General features: G+C 50.3%; 1 protein-coding gene across 1 annotated transcript in view; it reads left to right on the top strand.

Annotated features, from left to right (window-relative positions):
* GPC3 (glypican 3) overlaps positions 1 to 15061 on the top strand; it is a 155204-nt gene extending 140143 nt beyond the window's left edge. The window contains exon 8 of the mRNA XM_075512926.1: positions 13892 to 15061. Coding sequence (XP_075369041.1) covers positions 13892 to 14067 — 176 coding nt within the window. The 3' untranslated portion in view covers positions 14068 to 15061. The remainder of the gene's footprint in view (positions 1 to 13891) is intronic.
* Positions 15062 to 19060: the final 3999 nt, after the last annotated feature.

Here is a 19060-nt window from a genome sequence, read left to right as displayed (position 1 = left end):
CATTGAAACCATCAGTGGGGGACTGGACGGCTGCAGGGTTGCACTAACCCTAAAGCAAAGCAAACAGATGCAGCCCCTATAGCAAGCCCTGTTCTGGATGATCCCTCCCTGGGCATCTCCCCCTCTGCATCCCCCAGCTGGGGCTGGGAATTACTTTCTCTGCCTCTGCCTCGACCTGCAGCTCAGGCTTTCCGGGGCCGTGCAAACCCACGGTGTCTGCGTTTCCTCAGGGGGCTGTGCAGGGCTGTGCCCGTCCACCTGCTCCTCCTAGGTTTTGGGAGGCAAAGGTAGGCATGTGCTGAGAAACTCTTGTCACCTCTGGTCTCTTTGGACCCACTTTCTGCCCGGCTCCATTGCGGGGCTGCCGTCACACAGTGCCTGCAAGCCCGGCACTCGTGTTACATACAATTTGACACCCCATGTGGTCTTAATGGATTTCCCAGGCTGCAGCTGCAGCACAGCCAGCACTTTTTGTTAGCTGCAGGGACTGGCAATCCCCCTTTGCCTTCCAGCTCTCCGCTGCACAGGTATCATACTTTTTTAATGCACTTGTCACCTATTTCATCCAGGCATTTGTTGCTAAAGAAACAGTGGCAGCGGATGTTTGTGGGTCAGCCGGCTGCGCGTCTAAACCCACCATTGCTTGGCACCTGTGCCCTGGGCAAATGGCTTGACCAACTTCTGAGAAGACACGAAGTCATCCAGACAGGTGACCCCAGCATCGTAGCTTCGGCCCCTGCCTCTGCCTGCAGCCTTGCTAGAGTATCATGTGAGGCCTCCGCAGTGACCGAGGCTGCACGAGTCCCGTGTGATGTGTGTGGGTTTGACCCAGCGAAGGATGCTGCAGCGAGGGTGGTTTCTGGAGCATCTCAAAGCACCCGTGCTTGTCAGGGTGCCTTCCCCTGGCTCCGCTGGCAGAGCTGCTGGGGTTGTCTCTCACAGCTGGATGGGCTGGGAGGATGGGCAGAAAAAGGCAGCCTGGTGGTCTTCTGCAGCCTGTCCCAGCCGGCGAGGGGTGACACAGCAGCCCGGCAGCCAGCGGCACACAAGGAAGCAACGAGGATGATTTGAGGAGCTTCTGTTGCTTCTTGGTGGACAGACAGGGGATGTCTCATCAGGGCTGCAGGTTCATCATTACAAAAAATGACCCGCTAGCATCAGAGACCTGCTGGGGTGTCCTTAGAAATAGGGGCTGAGCGGGTGCACTGAAAGATGGCTGTGGGACAGGACTGCTCCTCGCCCTCCCTGCTCCCTGGTGTGCCTCTGGTTTCCGTGCCTTGCCATAAAGTGTTTTCAGAGCAAAACCTTCACAGGGGGACTTGCTGGGACGTGTCCAGAGGAATTAAAAGCATCCCAGGAGGAGGAGGAGGCTGCCACTGCAGAACATCTCGGGGTGCTCAGAGGTGCTTTTCACAGCTTGCCCATCAGCGCTTGTGAAGCCCCGTTGCAACTTTGGCTCAGTTTTAGCCATTAGTGAATGGAGGCTTGCACTCGGCTCTCGGGAACCATGAGGCTTCAGTGCTTAATTAATCTCTGCAAAGTAGAGGGCGTAATTAATGCCTGCAGTGTGCTTTGAGACCCTTGGGTGAAAGGCAGCGTGCAATCGCTGTGCTTTGCCTTTCCAGAGCAAAACCACACGGTTGGGTCTGTGAAAATCATCACTGGCCGGTAGCACGTGCCATGCGCAGCCATCCCGGGATGTTTTGGGGATTTTTGGTCTCTGCCGGTGCTGTCTCGGGGCGGGCCATGGGCAGATGTAGCCCAACACATCTATCCCCTCCATGGTGCAAACTGGTGCAAATTGTCACGGGGACATAGAGCCGAGTGGAGAAAACATCCCCCCTTGCTCCTTAAAAAGGGGAAATCTCCATCTGCTTTCCTGGTGTTTCTACACAGGCTTTTGTAATTTTTTCCTGAAATGCCTTTGTTTTTCAGCCATTTCTTCAAACAAAGAGGGAAAATTGCCACTAGTTGTTTAATGTTGGTTTTAGATTAAACCATCCTGCAAAGACTAAGCAAACTGGGTAAAAAAATGAGCATATTTTGGTAGCTTAAGGACAGCCAGGCAGATTCCTTCCTGATATCTATAAAGCTTTTTTTTTTTTTTCTCACTGTCAGCATTGTTTTTGTGGGTGTTAAACATAAAGGAGAGGAGAACAGATTGCAGGTACGTTGAGTTCCAGCACAATCAACTGTCATTATTTAAAGAAGATGCTTTTAACCAAGTCTTTAAAATTACCTTCTCATTTATCAATTGTCAGGTGTAAAACTGCACGTCATACAGAATTGTTCCCTGTCACACGCCGTCCTGACGCCGTCGCACCCGCTCACGCTTTGGGTGATCTGCAGGCGTTTTACACCACTTGCCAGCGAGCATTAACAGAAATAAATTAACGCTTTAAAAGTGTAAATGTTGTATTTCATAGGAGTCAGGCAGGATATTTGGAAGGGAAAGAAATGTAAATAAAATGAAATTCTTAAGCGAGATTACTGATATGACAGGACTAAAGAGCTTGGGATTCTGTGAAAAGTGCCTCTTTTCATCCCTCTAGTAAGTCCATTACTTGCACTCGGGAATATTTTAAGGTCCTTTTCATGCTGAATCTGGAGTTGAGCATGCTTTGCATTTCAAGCTTTGTCTATGAATCAGTAGAAGCCAAAGTTATTTCTGCTTTAAAATAACAGGAGCAGGGAACAGCTAATCTCTTTTCATTCTGAGTCCTTACATTATTTTACTGGACAGAGTTTGTGTTGGCTACAAAACAGGGCATTCACAAAATCTATGAGAAGGAATTTAGTCTAAGAATGAAGCCTAGATTGCAGTATGCATAAAGACTCCTTCTCCTAAGGCCATTAAGAAATTCCAAATCTGAGCTATTTTGAACAGTGACATTAAATTAGCCTTGCTAATTCCAGTAATTCAAGCCGATAGCTGAGTTTACAAATCTACTAGATGAGGCCTTCCCATAATTACAATCTCAATGTGCTTTTCAGCTAAGGTGAGTTGGCACAAAAAAAGATAAATAAATAAAAGGGGGGAAAATGCTCTTTCTGTTCTGGCTTTTGAGATTAATATCTCTAAAGAACAGTTAACCGGCTGTATTGCGCCAATAAGACGTCCCCTGTCCTGGACTGGTAAGTTCATTTTGCCTCTAACATGCAAGTGAAATGCAGAAAAGAGACTGGATTTTTCCCTGCTTTGTTTTTTCTGTTGTCTCCTTTCAAAGGAGCATTGATGCTGCTGGTGCTTATAGATCGGTTTTTAGTTGTTTATTTACAGGTAGTAATTCCTACTGGGAAAAGAAAGAGTCTAACTGTGTTACCCTCTTTTGTGGGGGGAAAAAAACAGCCTTTGGTGGATAAATTCACGTTAGAGCAGGTGGAACAACAACACAAAGCAGCAACCCCCTTATTCCTCTGGAGAAGAAGTTGATTTCCAGATCCTAACACAGCTAGATGTTCCCAGAGTGATGGAAAGGTTTTGAGGATATGTTTTCAAAGCCATAAGGCACGAAAACATGAAACAAATAAAAATTGAGTGTGTTATTTAAAAGGGTGTTAATTTTATTAGAACTGAGCTGGGCTAATATAAGGGCAAGCGTAACTATTCACATCAGCACTTAACTCGGGCTGCAATGTTCATAAAATGTCCCTTTGATCAAGCTGTAAGTGTTTTGATCCTCATTCTATGAGCATCATTCAAAGTGACCTAACTGTAGCTCCAAACAGGCATCTGCAGCTGCAGAAATCCTTGAGCAATAGCAGGTCAGGAACTGGAATGCTTACTCTGCCGGGAATGCTAATATTGCAATCTTTTTTTTTTTTGTTGTTCCAAATAAGAATGAAAGCACAAAAACTCGTGCGAAATAAAAATTCCCAACAGAAAATTGTTCTGCCACCATTGACTGTGGATACTTGAGTCAAAATATTAAACAAAATGCTGATTTTGATCTATCAGAATAATAATAGCATGGCCGATAAATATTTTGATATAATTGGCACATGAGTGTTTGGCCATTCTCCCCTTGATAATGTTGTCACCACTGGCACAGCCAAGTGAAACATCTTGATTTTTAGAGGACCACCCTGATGTAAGAGGACGTTTTTCTGCTGGGGTCCCGCAGGGCTGGGTGCAGCTCCTGCAGCTCACAAAGCCGCGGCAGCACGTTGCACGGGCCCGTAGAGCCCGTTTGGAAAAGGGATGGACCAAAAAGCGTGCGGGAGGCTGGCAGGCATCTCCTCCTCTCCCTCATGCAGGCAGATTTCCTACCACTGATGCGTGTTGCCCGTAGGCTCTGGTAAATGCAGCAGATAGTGGCCCACAATAGTATTTAGGGCAAAATGAGGTAGAAACAGCTGTGCTGTTTTCAGGGGCCGGAGGGAGCTGCTGTTGCTCCCCGAGGCCGGGGTGATGGCCAGGGAGGAGCGCGGCAGGGTGGTGCAGGGCACGAGCCCATCTCTTTTCCGTTTCTGGGAGGGTGGGAGAGGAGGGAGGCTGAAATGCAATTCTTGATTTCCAGGAAACTTTTATCTCTAATCTCTGTAATCCGTTTTAGAGAGGATTTTGTATTTTTCAAGGGATTTACAAACTGGATTACATAGCCTTTTTATTTTGATTTTCCACCACAATTGTGACATTCCTGAGACTGAGCCGTGAGTGCCACAGATAGGACGGAGGGGGAGGCATTCGTGGACTTGGACCTCGGAGTCCTCTTGCATTGTCATCTCCTTGTTTTGCTGCTCAGCCGATACCTGCTGGCTGTGCCGATGGATGTGGCCCCAGAGCAATTTGGATGCTCCCACGTGAGCTGCGCGGCCAAGTCCCCCATACCCTCTGTGGCTGCACGTACGAGCTGGCCCGGGGAGGTGCTGGGCAGGAGCCCAGGGCCGATCCTCTCCCTCCCTTGCTCCCTCCTCCTGGGGTAGGGACAGCCAAGGTAGCCTCCCTGAGCTCCACCGTGGTCCCAGCTGCGAGCACTGGTTTGACGAGGTCCCAGCTGTGGGTCCCCAAGCATGATGGGGAGCCCCTTGGCCCCCACGAAAGAGTAAGCATGAAGAGATGGATCTGGCACAGCCCGAGCACCGCAGCCGCGGTGTCCTGGTGCTCAGCTGGGATGACGGCAGGTTTACTGTCGGAGCTGCTGCTACCATCCAGCTCTATCTTTCGGTGCTGTCGTTCCAGCAATGCTTTGGGACTGGGGTTTGCTCTCGGTCCTGGAGGGAGGCAGGGAGCAGGAATCAGCCCCAGTTTTGCATCAGATGTTATGTGCACCCGGTAAGCAGCTGGGTTTAATTTGGGTCTTTCTCTGCAGCCGTGCAGAAGGCAGTACAGAACCAGGTCCTGGTTTCAGACTACAGCGGCTGTTCCTGGGGCTCCTTCCAGCACACAGCACAGGGAACACGACCTGAAGCTGTTAAAAAGTTCCAGCCTATGAACCCAACCCTTCTTTTTCTATATAAAGTGGGAAAGTCGGGTATGGTGATGTTTCCCAGGGCCTCCTGCATTACCCCATTTTTATAGGCTGAAGTCACTTTAATGTTGTTTTAATGCAGAGCCAGGATTTTATTTATTTATTTATTTATTTTAGCAGCTTAATGCAATTAAAAAAGCCGGCCAGTGCTGTAGCCTCTCGGTTCCCTTCCCTTGGCAGGGCTCTCACCTCAACCTGTGCTCTGCAAATGTTCCCCCAGCACGACCCGGGGAGCTTGCTCGCCTTCCACACCGGTGATCCTGGGCAGCGTAAGAGCATAAAACCTCGGGCAGTTTCTCCAGGAGCGGAGGCAGATGTGTGTGAACCTCCATGCCTGAGCCTACCTGCCGGCTCTACCTGTGGGCTGAGCAGGTATGTCTGTGCCCAACCCAAATTCTTGGGTTATGACCCAAAATCTCACTCCAGATATTTTCCTTGGCGTCATGGGTTGTAGCCTGGTGGAGTCTCTGTCAGCTTGATCCCTGGGCTGGGAGCGCTGCTCAGGTCCTTTCTTTACATGCGTGCTCAAGGAGCAAAACACCAGACACCTTTATTTTTCTTTTCCTTACAAGAATAAGGGAATGATGGATGTCCAGGGATTTTTGACTAAGTGTAGACATTGCACAAAGTCCTTGAGCCCTTCTGATCGAAGGGGCATGTTTCTGGTTGCCTACTTGGAGCATCAATGCCACAAACCCTGGTCTCCGTGGCCTGGGCCCCATTCAAGTCTAGTTTCCGCACGTGGTGAGTCACAAAGGAAGATGTCAGATGTTCCCGGGTGCCGTAACACCACCATGGGTTTTCTGATCAAGCATTGAGAAACATCCTTCTGCCTTGAGGGCTGCTTTTAGCAGCTGGCATCTGGAAGGCAGGGATCATTGCCGTTCTCCTTAGGACTGTGTCTTGGCGGGTCTTGCTAGTACATGAATGTCACTAAATGTCCTGAGCTTGGAGAGTTGAAGGCCAGCAGGTAGCAAGCAAGAGCTGCCTGTCCCGGTCATGCTGTAGCAAAGAGCCTTTGGGGGAGCAAAGATGAAGGAGAAAATTTCAGTTTGGTGTGATGATGATGTTTTTGGTCATTAGAGGAAATGTGAAGCTTTTTATTTTGCTCTGTTGTCACTGGGAATGTTACCTCCCAAAGTCAAGACTGTCCTGAGATGTCTCAGGTGACAGCAGAGTGATCAGAAGGGATCGCTTTGTGGGTTTAGACCTTGAAGGTCTCCAAAGAGGGAGAGGGTGACTCCGCGTCTGGGTGGCTGAGATACATGGGGGATCTGCAGGAACATTGCTTGACCCGGTCCTATATTGCTGCCTCATAAATCACTTCACTTCCATTCATGCTCTTCTGTTTCCAGCTTTTCCTCTTTTTCTTTCTTGACTCCTGCCTTTGTGGATGCTTTTGGCTGTCCATGATTAGCTCCCTATTTTTCAGTTCTTCTCTCCTAGTTCCTTTAGGTAGCAGCTCTTTTTCTGGACAATACAGCTGGATATCAGACTGGGGCATGCTGCTTCATCATCAAAGTACAAGGACTCCAGCACTTCCAATTAATAATGCTAATGAGATTTGTTAATTTTTAATAGATTACATGAGCGCATTTTGCTAAACATGGTTTTGTGGCTCTGCTCTGCGAGTACAGTTCAGAAACTCTTTCACTTGCTGCCAAAGGGAAAATGATTAATGCAATTGCAGATGCCAGATTCTCTTCAGGGTAAATCTACAGCACACGAAGGAGCAAAAAGGAATTTAATGAGTACATTTTCAAAGTAAACATAAGCCCAGGTCATAAATGATAGCCCTTTCTTGCCACCAGCTGCTGGCCAAGGTGGGGTGGAGGAGTAGTCACTTGAATTAGGGTCATGGTGCAGCCCCTCTGCCTGTGCCATGTGATGTGTTGGGGTTTTGGGGGTGTTTTGTCCCTTTGCCCCATTGAAAGCTTGAGGACATCTGTGGACAAGACTTTTATGGTAGTGCTGGAGGTTAGGGAGCCGGGGTGCGCGTACTGGCTGCCTCGCAGGCCTTATGGCCGATTGCCTCATGTACCCCGAGCAGCACCTGGTTGCATCCCCTGGTGTGGGGCTGAGCTGGAGCTTCCTCACCTCTCTGTGCTAGATTACTTGGTCCCCCCAAATCAACCTAGTTGCTACCCTCCAGATTGTTTTAATCCTGGGGGAGCTTCCCCTGCATCAGTGCTGGTTTTGTGGTGGTGCCTGTGGTCTTCGGGTCGCTCGCAAACACAGCGGCACGCTGGCAGCCGGCATGTGTCAAAGCGGCAAGCGGGGAAGTCTTGGTTTGCAGATCAGCAATCCCAACCCGATTCCCTTGGGTTTCTGCCCAGGAAATTGGTTTTACTGCTCACTGCTGAGCCACGCCAGGCTCCCTTGGCCACATTGCTGGTGGCAGTGGGATGGTGTTGAGCTGGGTTTTTTCTTCTTTTTCTTTCCAAATCCGTATTGCCAAGAGCCACACCTCCTAAATTGCTGCGGAGGAGGTGGAAAAGCAGAGGCACAAGACCATGCACATGCTGCGCATCCATCTCGGTGATCTCGCAACTGTGCCAACACAAGCATCGTGGCCAGCCCCGGCTCAGCGCTTTAATTATGCACCGGCAGGGCCGCACCTACGGCGGGGCTGTTGCAGCTCGTTGCGCAAGAAGACAACTGGCAAACCTGTCGGTGCTCCAGGATTTTAGTGGTAATAAGCCAGAGGGCAAAACCTCCCTGGTGAGATGAAACTGTGCTTGGCTGGGTGTTTGGAAGAGTTTAAGGTGTTTTGGAGAAGGAGAAGGTTGGGGATCCCGGCTCTCTCTGCGCAGTTGTGGCTGTGTAACTCCATGGATGGGTTCAGACGTTGTCTTTGTGGATGCAGAGGTGTGTTTGTAGTATGAGCTGTTTGCATGAGAAAGCCAGGTAGCTGGAGGCTGAGGTGAGCAGAGCTTTTGGTGTTCCAACAGGGAGAGTTTGGGATGAAATTGGACTGTTCTTCTAGATTTCAGGTGCAGACACCTGTGAGAGTGAAGTGGTTGGTGCTGTAGAGATGGAGAGAGTTGGGAGCCAGGGTCAGGCATCTGATCTGTGGGATTACAGGCTCTTATGCTTCACCTTGTAATGAGTCAACAGCTTGAGCTTGACTCAAACACCTCTCCCTTTAAGAAATCCAGTCTTGCTTTGGAGACAGCCAGAGTCTACTGCATCTATTGGTAACTCGTGCGCCACACTGATGAGGCTTGCTACCTAAAAAAATTAAATCAAGCAATGCACCCCAGAGATTGTAATTTTTGTTGGTGATGGTAGCATGTGCTTTCCTAGACAAATCCTGAAGGACATGCGCAGGCAGATGTTCACAACTGACCACAAGAGCTGCAGGAGCTTGCCAAGCTGCTCTACTTGTCTCTGACATTTCTACTCGATGTGTTTTGCACTGATTGGAAGCACATGGTCACGATCCATTCCCTAGTCCCTTCACACCACAGAGTTTCCATCATTTGCAAACAAAGGCCATCACCACGTCCCTGCAAGTGCTTTGGCCCACTTGGCAGCCTCGTCTGGTGAACCCACTGCATTAGGGACAATGGTTTTGCCCGTGGGGGGATCCCCTTCGCACCCGTTGCCGCTGCACGGGGCACCAGCAGAGCTATCAAGTGACACCATGAGGTGGTTGTCATGCATGGCCATCAGTTACGACTGTTACTATATTAGGTCTATCGCTGGAGCCATCTGCCAGGGCAGGCTTGGCAGGCGGGCAGCCCAGATGCCGGCTTGCGAGATGACATTCCCTGGCTCCGGGCAGCAGCCGAGCCAGCCCACGGGAGCCGGGCACCGTCCTCTTGGAGGTCATTTGCCAGAGAGGCATTTGCTATCAGTTCTTTGCTTAAGACTGTGTTGCCCTTTTCGGGCTGAAAAGAGGTGTTTCGCTAGGCAGCGGTGGATTTGGCACAGGAATGCCTGCCGTAACGCTGCCTGCGTGCCAGTACTCATCCTCCCGGCTTCTGCGCCAGCTGCCGTGGGACTTATTGTACCAACTCAAAACCAATCTCCTCCCGCTTCAGCCGTCTTTTGTAGCCGTCTCCAAAGCTAGTGTGGTTCAGCAAGAAGAGCTTTCTAATGATTCCTGCCCGATAAGCTTGCGCAGAGTTGGTATGCCTACTTCTAGTCCTAATCCACGGAAAAATGCTGCCGCTTCATTTTGCGGGTGTGGAAAGCGCACGTTGTAGAGCTGGCGGCAGGTTTTGTCATCCACGCTGCGAGACCATTGAAGCTTTTGCCGTCCTGGGAGCAAAGCGCAGCAGCTTTGTGTTAGGGGGGCTTTTGTTACAAAAGATGCTTCCGGAGGGACCGGCTTGTGTTCGGCTGGAGACCTTTCACCAGCTGCTTAAGGACTCTGGGAAACGGCACGGCACGCTCGCTCGGCTTGCATGCAGGAAAAAAAAAGCAGAGCTAATGATTGACTATTATTTTAAGGGGATTATCTAATCCACAGCCCGGAGGACAAGAGGGGCCAAAATAAGTGAATATTGAATATGTAATTAGTGTAGATTGTTGGTAATACCCTCCGGACTCTGACTGATTGTAAACAGAAACAGATTTTTCTAGTTCCCCCCCCAAAAAAAGCTTTTGCAGGCCAAAGGGCCACTTTGTAGCAGAAACTGTTGCAAATCAAGTGGGCGATCGCAGCTGGGACAGTGGAGAAGTTTAATGCAGAAGGTGGCTGGGGAGCAGGGAGGCGGAGGAGCAGCTCCTCTCAGGTTATTTTGCAGCGTAAAGGCAGAGTTCTGGGTGGAAGTGGCCAAAATGGCACATGTGGGAGGTTAGTTTCTGTTGCCCCACCAGCCACCCTGCAGCTCCATCCCTGCTGCCGGGGCTCCTCCTCTCCCAGGGCTGTGGGAGCAGGCGGTGCGGGGATGCGGCAGCGACCTGGTCTAACCAGGGATCCTCACGAAGGCTCAAAACCATAATGAAGCCCTCTCTAGAAGTACCTGCTTAGGAACATTTGCTAACTTGGATTCCTGCATTTGAATTATAGTTGTTGTTGTTATTTATTTTTAAGGTTGTTATTGCCTGGACCTGGTTATCAGCTGCCTCTGGTCTATTAGAGGCTAATACTTTTTATTTTCCTTTCCTTCTACGTACCAAAGGTCAGTAGAAGTTAAGTGAAAGGAATTTGCAAGAGTTACAGATCCATTATTAATACAAAATAAAAGACTGGCTAAACAAATGGCTAAATCCACCAAGCCTAAAAATACAGTTGGGCACAAATAAGCCCAGAGAAGGAAACAATGGAAGGAACAGCAAAAACAAACGCACACCCAAGCACTAAACTTCTGAAGCAGTTAAACAAGGCTAGGAAAATAGCTCTCAAATCTCTGATGACAAGAAGGTTTCTGTTCCCCTCTCTTTAATTTGGTCAAAGAGGATGAATGAGAGAATCACCATTCCCATTTGAGTGAAATGCCATGATTTAAAAAATTACCCTTACTCAAGTTCAGGTGAAATCCCAGAATCTGAAAATTTCCCGTGTAAAAGAATGTGTCTGAAATGATCATTTTGGTACGCTTTGGCTGAATGTTTCCAGCACAATTCAGCTGCTGCATTGCGAACCGCACAGGAACTCGCATCTCATAAATTACAGCATCGCAGAATGAGACTTTAAATGGGAACATCAAAACCCTTTGTGCTGTTAAGGACCTTGCTGAAACACTCTTGTTTCAAATTTCTTTTCTAAACTGAGGGCAAGAGTAGTTACTCAGTTCCCGTGGATTTTTTTAGTTTTGCTAGGATGTTCAATAAGAGAATATTCTGCCCCAAAAGCTCTGCTGATCGGCTGCAGATCGCTGGTCTGGAAGCATGCAGGTGCCTGATGGTCCTGTGACCCCATGGGGCATCTTTCAGCTTTCAGGAGTCTTTGAGGTGTGTGGAAACACCTTCTAAAACACACCAGGGCAGGCCATCGTTGCCCTGACGGGACGTTGTACCAGCTGAGGAGTCTTGTGTAAAACAACCAACTGCAAAATAATCTGCTGTGATTTTATTAACTCAAACCCCTTCACTTATTCTGCAGAAATGAGCTTGGGAAAATAAGATGGTGCAGCCAGGCTGCTCCCAAGCTGCCCCGAAGCCTGAGCATCCCTTGGGCCAGAGGGACTTTTTCTTTCTGTTCTTGGAAAGCAGCGTGGGATGGGCAGAGGTGGCCTCCTGGCGCATCCCTTCCACGGGGGCACCTTTTCCTGCTCTGCCCATGGGTGTGCAGCTCTGGAGGACAGCAGCATATCCCTACTCGTAAGCAGAAAAGCAGAAAAGTTGTGGAGAAGAGGAATCCCAGTATCTGTGGGAATCTCCTGGAGAATTCAGTTTACCGGGCGGGTTTTGCTTGCGCATGGCCCTTTGTGCGCATGGATATCTGCTCCCGTTCAGCCATTTCTGACCCTCTTTGATGGCCTGGGCTGACTCACTTGTCATGCTAACATCGTTATGCTTTTGTTTTGCAGTGTTTGGGTATTTTTGATTAAGAAATACTGCCTGTTTGCCTTGGCAGTAGTGCTCGTTGGATTCATGTGGCGTTTTTTAGCTGGAGTGTTTATTCAGCCTCTTGGATTCTTTCTCAGGGGTGGGGTGGGATGATCCAAACCTGTCAGTATGCTGGTGATCCATGAGGGCTTGTGAAAGGCTTGAGCCACGGTCTCTTCTGATGGAAACCACCAGCTTCCTCCGCTTCCAAAGGCCAGGCTCTAGGGATGAGACGAACAAGCTTAACTGATTCCCATCCAGGCGAGAAACCTGGACCCGAGAAGGAGATGGCAGCAGCACGAGAAGGGGAGCGAGGGACCCATTGCCTTGAGTCAAGCATGGGTGCACCCTCTCGGTCCAGGTGCTCAGCAGGTACAAATGCCCCAGGTGGATCTGGCTGCATCTTAAAACACCTTTTGCTTTTTGTTCTCGGCCCTGAGAATTGCTGGTTTCTTGCCTTTCCACATTGTCTATTTGGACTTTTTTATTCTTCCCTGTCCCAGGAAGACAAGGGCGGCTGTGACTTACTGCTCAGCAGGTCATTTGCAGCCAGTGATGGGTTGCCACAAGGTTTTCCCCTGTTAACGTCATGCTCCTCTGCCAGGACTATCAAAACTTTTATACTGGACATCTTCCTGGGTTGGAGCTCCCGTGTGCTTCATCTCAAAGTCCCCATGTTGCAACACCAGCATGCCCGGGGTGCGTGATCCATTCACATTCCTCACTCTCCAGTGCTTTGATGAGGTGGACAGGGGATGGGATGGATGTGTCGAAAGTGCTGTAAGGAGCATATTTTGCACGCACTTACGTAAGACTGCAGCAATGCAGAAACGCAGAGCCTCTCAGGTCCTCAGACCAGGAGGTATTTGATGAGCAAGGCCTTGTGCTGCCTCTGGGTTCGGGGCTACTGTTGTGCTCGCTTGGATTTCCTCACTCCTGCACGCATCCTTGCAGTGTCTGGGGAGCAGACTGTCGTGGTTTAGCCCCAGCCGGCAACTGAGCACCACCCAGCCGCTCGCTCACTCCCCACGGTGGGATGGGGGAGAGAACCGGAAGAGCAAAAGTAAGAAAACTCGAGGGTTGAGATAAAAGCAGTTTAATAGGTAAAGCAAAAGCCGTGCACGCAAGCAAAGCAAAGCAAGGAATTCATTCACTCCTTCCCATGGGCAGGCAGGTGTTCAGCCATCTCCAGGAAAGCAGGGCTCCATCACGTGTAATGGTTACTTGGGAAGACAAACGCCATCACTCCAAATGTCCCCCCTTCCTTCTTCTTCCCCAGCTTTATATACTGAGCATGATGCCATATGGTCTGGAATAGCCCTTTGGTCAGTTTGGATCAACTGTCCTCGCTGAGCCCCCTCCCAGCTTCTTCTGCACCTGGCAGAGCATGGAGAGCTGAAAAGTCCTTGACCGGTGCAGTAACAACTAAAACATCTCTGTATTATCAACACTGTCTTCAGCACAAATCCAAAACATAGCCCCATACCAGCCACTATAAAGAAAATTAACTCTATCTCAGCTGAAACCAGGACACAGAGACAATTTGCATTGCTAAACACCTGCTTTGAAGTTCAGCTGATTTTCTTTGGGAGTCACTCTCTAGTAAGCCAGATCCTCTCATGTCTTTTGTTTTCTTACTGGGGCACCTTATAGTTGTGATTTTTTGGTCTTTCCAAGCATAAGGTTTGCTGTAGGGTACTGGGAGGCTCTCTGGGTCCAGGACTGACAAGATGTTTGCTAAGCTCTTCTGGCCCATCCACCCCACCATGATGCCTTTGACCACACTCGGACCCAGCTGTCCCCAGCTGCCGGCACGGCTGCCCCGGGGACCCTGGTGCTGGGGGGGGCTGGATGTGCCGCGCATCAGGATGCCAGCACACAGCGCCTGTTACTGACCACCTCTCTCCTTCTGCTTCCAGAGCTGGCGTACGACCTGGATATGGATGACACCTCTGCAAACAAGCAGCTCCTGAATCAGCAAAGCAAAGACGGCGCCGCGGTCCCCAGCAGCGACCCCGGGAGCGCCGTCCCCCACCCTGGCCCTGCCGCTGCCGTTGCCCTGGTCCTGCTGCTGCTGCTGGGCCACCGGCTGTGACCAGTGCCGGTGGCATCGCTCAGTGTCTCTCCATGCCTTTTTTTAATGAGGAAGACATTCGGAACCTCTTCTGAAATATATGCACATTTCCAAAGACAGGGCAAATGACTCGAGTCAGTTTTATAAAATAATACGGTATCTTCACACACACACAAACAAAACCAAACCGAAAAGCGTTTGTTCATGGTAAACTAGTAAATACGTAAGTGCTTTTTAAAGATAATCCTGTTTAATATAAGAAAGTTGATATTAAATTGTGTTCCTCACAGTTTTTGAAGACTGAGGTCTCCATTGCTGTTAAGTTGAAGACTGCATTTCATCTTGAGTTGTTCAAATGTGCATGGGGTACAGAACACCTATGATTTATGAAATACTCTCAGCAAATATCAGACCCCTGATCCTATTTGTCTTAATACAGATTTTGTCTGTAGCTCAAGCAGTTTTTGTACTTACTCCAAATTCAAGGCTCACCCCTAGGAATCTGGCCAGGCACATAATATGGAGGGCGTGTGAAGACAGGGCAGAGAGAAGGTCAGATATACGGCAGGAGGAAAGATGCTGTGGAAGAGGAGTTGTTGTGTGCTGAGATTGTTGTGGGGATGTGCTCCTGTGGGCATGAAGCACACTTGCATCGTGGCAAGTTGCAGGTGATTTTGCTGCTCGCCTCCCAGCCAGGTCCTGCGAAGCCCTTCAGTGCAGGTGGCCAGTCCCCTCCGGCATCTCTGCGGCCCATGCAATGCCCTGGTTTTATTCTTCAGAAGCGAAGCACCTCCTTTCCCACGGGAAATCTGCAAACACAGCTCCAGCCAAAGGACAGACGGCGTGGATGTACACACCGTGCTTTGTGGGGATGAATAACAGCTGTGCCACGCATTGTACCACGAGGGAGGAAAAGAAAAGGATTTGCGGGAGCCCGCGGCAGATGAGACTCTTACTCACGTGTTTCTTTGCATGTTACTTTACTTACGCTATCTCTAAAATAAAGGTCGGTTGCTCTATAGACGGTGTGCTGGAAGTAGCCTCCCAGGTGTGCGAGGCGATGCTCTGCCCTTGTTCCTGGAGTGGGCAGCCTGGAAAGGCCATCAGTGCCCGGCTCGGGGGCACCACGGAAAGGCTTGCCGTAGTCTGGTTAAACGGATGGGCTGGGGCCAGAGAGTGTTTGGTTTGGTTTGGTTCCTGGCCAAAATGGTTACATATTTCTGTTTAAGATGCTGCCTTTACTGGAGTGATTATATCTGCAGTATCTTAAGCTGCCATGTGTGCATGTACGCATGCACGCACACCCATGCACGTGCATGCTTTAAATATTTGTCTGCCTCAGACCTTTTTAAAAGAAACTTTATGTTTGGGAGAAAGTAGATAAATCTGAACCACACAATCAGATGGTTTGGAGAGTGGAAACTTTGCCTGTTCTTACTTTGAAGTGGCGGGGCTGATCTGGCTGACCCTGATTTGAAGCTTTGCAACTGCACGAAGTGCTTCACAAGCCGTGGCAGAGGGAGAGCTGGCTGCTCACACCGGTCCTCTGCCTGGGGACGTTAACTCCCAGTTCACCGCTCCTGATGGAGGGGAGCGGATCTGGGCTAAGCTCCAGCGTGACCTGCTGGTTAACAGTCAGAGAGCTTTCCTCTGGGTTTCAGACCCCTCGTGTCCCATCCGCATTGGGATGAGCACCAGGGATGTTTGGGCAGTGCTGGTGCCATATGGTATTCCTGTAAGCGCTGATTTTTTTACATCCATGCCGGTGTGATGCGTATTTGTATTTTACATGATCACAAACCAAATTGCAATCCTCTCCGTCTGTTGGGACTGCCGCTGCTGGGGAGCCCTTGAGTCAAAGGGGTCCCAGTGCATGGGGGTGACGGGGGCAGAGCCATCGGTGTTGCTGGCAGAGGCATTTCTTCACCCTGCTGCTGCTTTGCTGTTGCATTGCCCCAGTTCTCCCATCATCCCTGCTCTCCGCGCCGCAGCTGGCTGTGCCCATGAGCCTCTGCTCCACCAAAGGGAATATTTTATTAGAGCCACTTGAATTCCCATCGCTTCTTCCCTTCTGATCATTTCCTTTCATCCCCCTGGAGTGCTGAGGGTGGGAGCAGGCTGCTGGGTTTGTTCAGAGATGATGTGCTGCCTCTGCCTCACCAGGTATCCCTGGTACCAGCACAGGGACGTTCTCGCCTCTAATACCGTGTCAGAAATAATTCTGTGTGCGGCTTCTTCCTTAGATAAGCAGCAGGATGGGATGGCGGCACTGGCTCTTCTGCAGCGCGAGTCCAGCGTGCGTTCTTCCTCTCTTAGGGAGGCGGCGCAGGCTGTCCCTTCCCGTGCGTCTCACAAAGCCCGCCCGGTTTCCCACTCCGCATCACCGCAGCGCGGTGCTGATGCTTGTCGGCAGAAGACCCCTCTGTAGCACGCTGAGCCTGGTTTCCCATTGCATGCACATGCTGTTGAGCAAAGCTATGCTTGTTGGAGACTTTGTTATGGTAAGAGATCACAAAAACCAGCCTTTGAGCCCACTACCTGCCAAGTTATAAAATAACGCGTTATAACTTGGAAAAAAGCTGTTGAATTTTACCCCGCAGTGGGTTTGTGCATACGTTTTAACAGGGGTTTTGCAAGGGATGTTCTGACCACCAAGGTGGAGTAAAGCTGGCGTTCGGTTTTGGGCGGTGTTTCATTCCCATGTCATGAGAAATAAGGAATAATTGTTCCCTGTTTGTTTCTCCACACCACCTCTGCTCACTGTGACCTGTGTTGCCATGGGATGGGACATGTCCCTCAGGAGATGGGCACTGTCACCTCCATGTGCATGCATACCTGGAGCTCCATGCCTTGTCCCAGGGCTCACAGGTTTAACTGCTAACACACAGGCGAGATTATTTCAATTTTTCTTTATTATTATTATTTTATATATATTAGTAAAGAGTATATGTATCATATCTACAGTAATGTATTTATATGAGTCGAGGAGGTGCGGGGCTTGAGCTGATGGTGGGTGCCGGGGGAGCGTCTCGGCTGCGCTCGCAGCACCATGATAACGTGGCGATGTGGCTCCGGCACCGGCGGTGGCCGCGTCCACCCCGTGGGGCGTGTGGCCAGAGTAAATATCTGTCTGGTTTTCTGCCAGCGGGAAGAGCAGCTGAACAGAGGGGTTTATGTCACGGAGGTGCTTCTGGAAAAAAAAAAAAAAAAGAAAAAAACCCCTTTTCTAGATAATTTCCAGCCCTGTGGTGAAACCCAGAGCAGGTCCTGAGCTGTTGCTGACCCTGATCCCCGAGTCTCCCTGTGCAGAGCCACGGGCTCGTCGGCGCAGCACGGCTGCCCTCCCTCTGCTGGCACCGTGTCCCGACGGTGCCTCGTGGGCTTGTCACCCTGTGCCAGCACCGGCTAAAGGCCCAGCGACCTTGGGGAAGGTTTCCAGTTTCAGGTGGCTGAGCCCTTACTCCCTGCCGGTTAACCTTAGTGCTTCCTGGCCAGTTTTGCAGCTCTCATTAAACTCCGGTGGCAGCAGCGGGGTGGCCAGCAGCCTGCCGCCACCGTGCACGTCCCATGTGCGGGCAGGAGTGAGCAGCATCGTGTCGCTTGCAAAGCCGTTGCATCTCTGGGTGGGATTGCAAGCAGCCTTGAAAAGGTGGCAAAGCCAGCACCTTTCCCTGTGTCTGAGGGTGGTGATGAGATGTAAACATGTGCTTAGCATGTGTAATGTATTTCTGTACTAACCATGCATCAAATCATAATTTAAAATCAAAATATTTTTGTTGGATCGGAAGTCCTAGTTCATTAATCAATTGACTAATAGTTTAGTGCTGGAATGGTATAATCTAATGCACTTAACAGCTGCTAGAAACAGCTGGTGCTTACGGCTTGTGCTGTTTTGGGAAGTGAAATCTAGAGTGTCTCGGTTTTGTTTTTCAGGGATTTTTTCAGAATTGCTCGTTCATCTCCATGAGCAAAGCCCTCAAGTGCTCTGGAGCAGGGACGCAGCGGGGATGTGGGACTGGATTCTCCGGGGCTTCCAACCAAAACAAAATCCCCCTTGCACGGAGGATGCAGAGAGCACCAGCCGTGTCTGCAAACGTGGCAGCTGGACACGGGGGTGTTCCTGCGGGTTTGCGTAAGGGGGACGCACGTAATCCCATGCTGTCAGGTGTTTTGATGTGCTTTTGAGTCAAAACCGGTGCTGTGAGCTATGGGTACGGTAAGGGAGATGCCACCAACCAAGAGGGCAATTCCCAGCTGCTCCCCAGGTTCGGAGGGCACGCGGTTGGGGCACAGGCGAGGGTCCTGGCAGGGACTGCCGTGCCGGGAGGGGAGGAGGCGACCGCCTTGCACTGCCTCCCGCCCTGCTTTCTCGGCAGCCGCAGGTCCACGGTGAGACCTTTACATCTGCGCGGGAGGTGGTGGTGGGGGTAGTCCCAGGGCAGAAAAGGCACGAGGAGCAGGGGGATGAGCAGGCTGCTGGCGGGGACCCGGTGTGGGATGTTGCGTAAGTCTCTGAAGTAAAATACAGGAAACCACACAAAGATCTCAGAATGCTCAGAACAGAGCCACGTGTGCTGCTGAGACACCTCCTTCCAACCTCGGAGCATGTAGCTCAGTGGTGGGACCGGCCATGACCAAGTCTACTGGTCGGGTCCTGCCCTACAGGCTGTCTAGCTCACCTAAGCTAAAGCATCTCAGAAATATCGTTTGGTTCCCAAACACTTGGGTGCCTTGGTGGGAATTTCCCTGACCTTTCCAGCAGCACTGCAGCTTAATGATTGACAAATGCTGCTAAAGCTTTACCAGATCACAAACCACACACCCCAGAAGCAGGTGTCCATTCCCAGAAACCCAGTGATTTTTCAGTGTGAGCTCCACAGCTGGGGATGACTCGGCTGGACGTCGGCAAATTCGCAAATCCTTCTTGTGCGTTATTTATTGCTTTAGCAAGGAGCCAGGTATGGAGGTGTCAGGGGGATGAAATCCACAGCCGGAGGGGAGTGAGGTGAAACCA

The sequence above is a fragment of the Mycteria americana genome, chromosome 10, assembly GCF_035582795.1.
Source record: "Mycteria americana isolate JAX WOST 10 ecotype Jacksonville Zoo and Gardens chromosome 10, USCA_MyAme_1.0, whole genome shotgun sequence".
Taxonomy (NCBI): domain Eukaryota; kingdom Metazoa; phylum Chordata; class Aves; order Ciconiiformes; family Ciconiidae; genus Mycteria; species Mycteria americana.
This window is presented reverse-complemented; position numbering and strand designations above follow the sequence as displayed.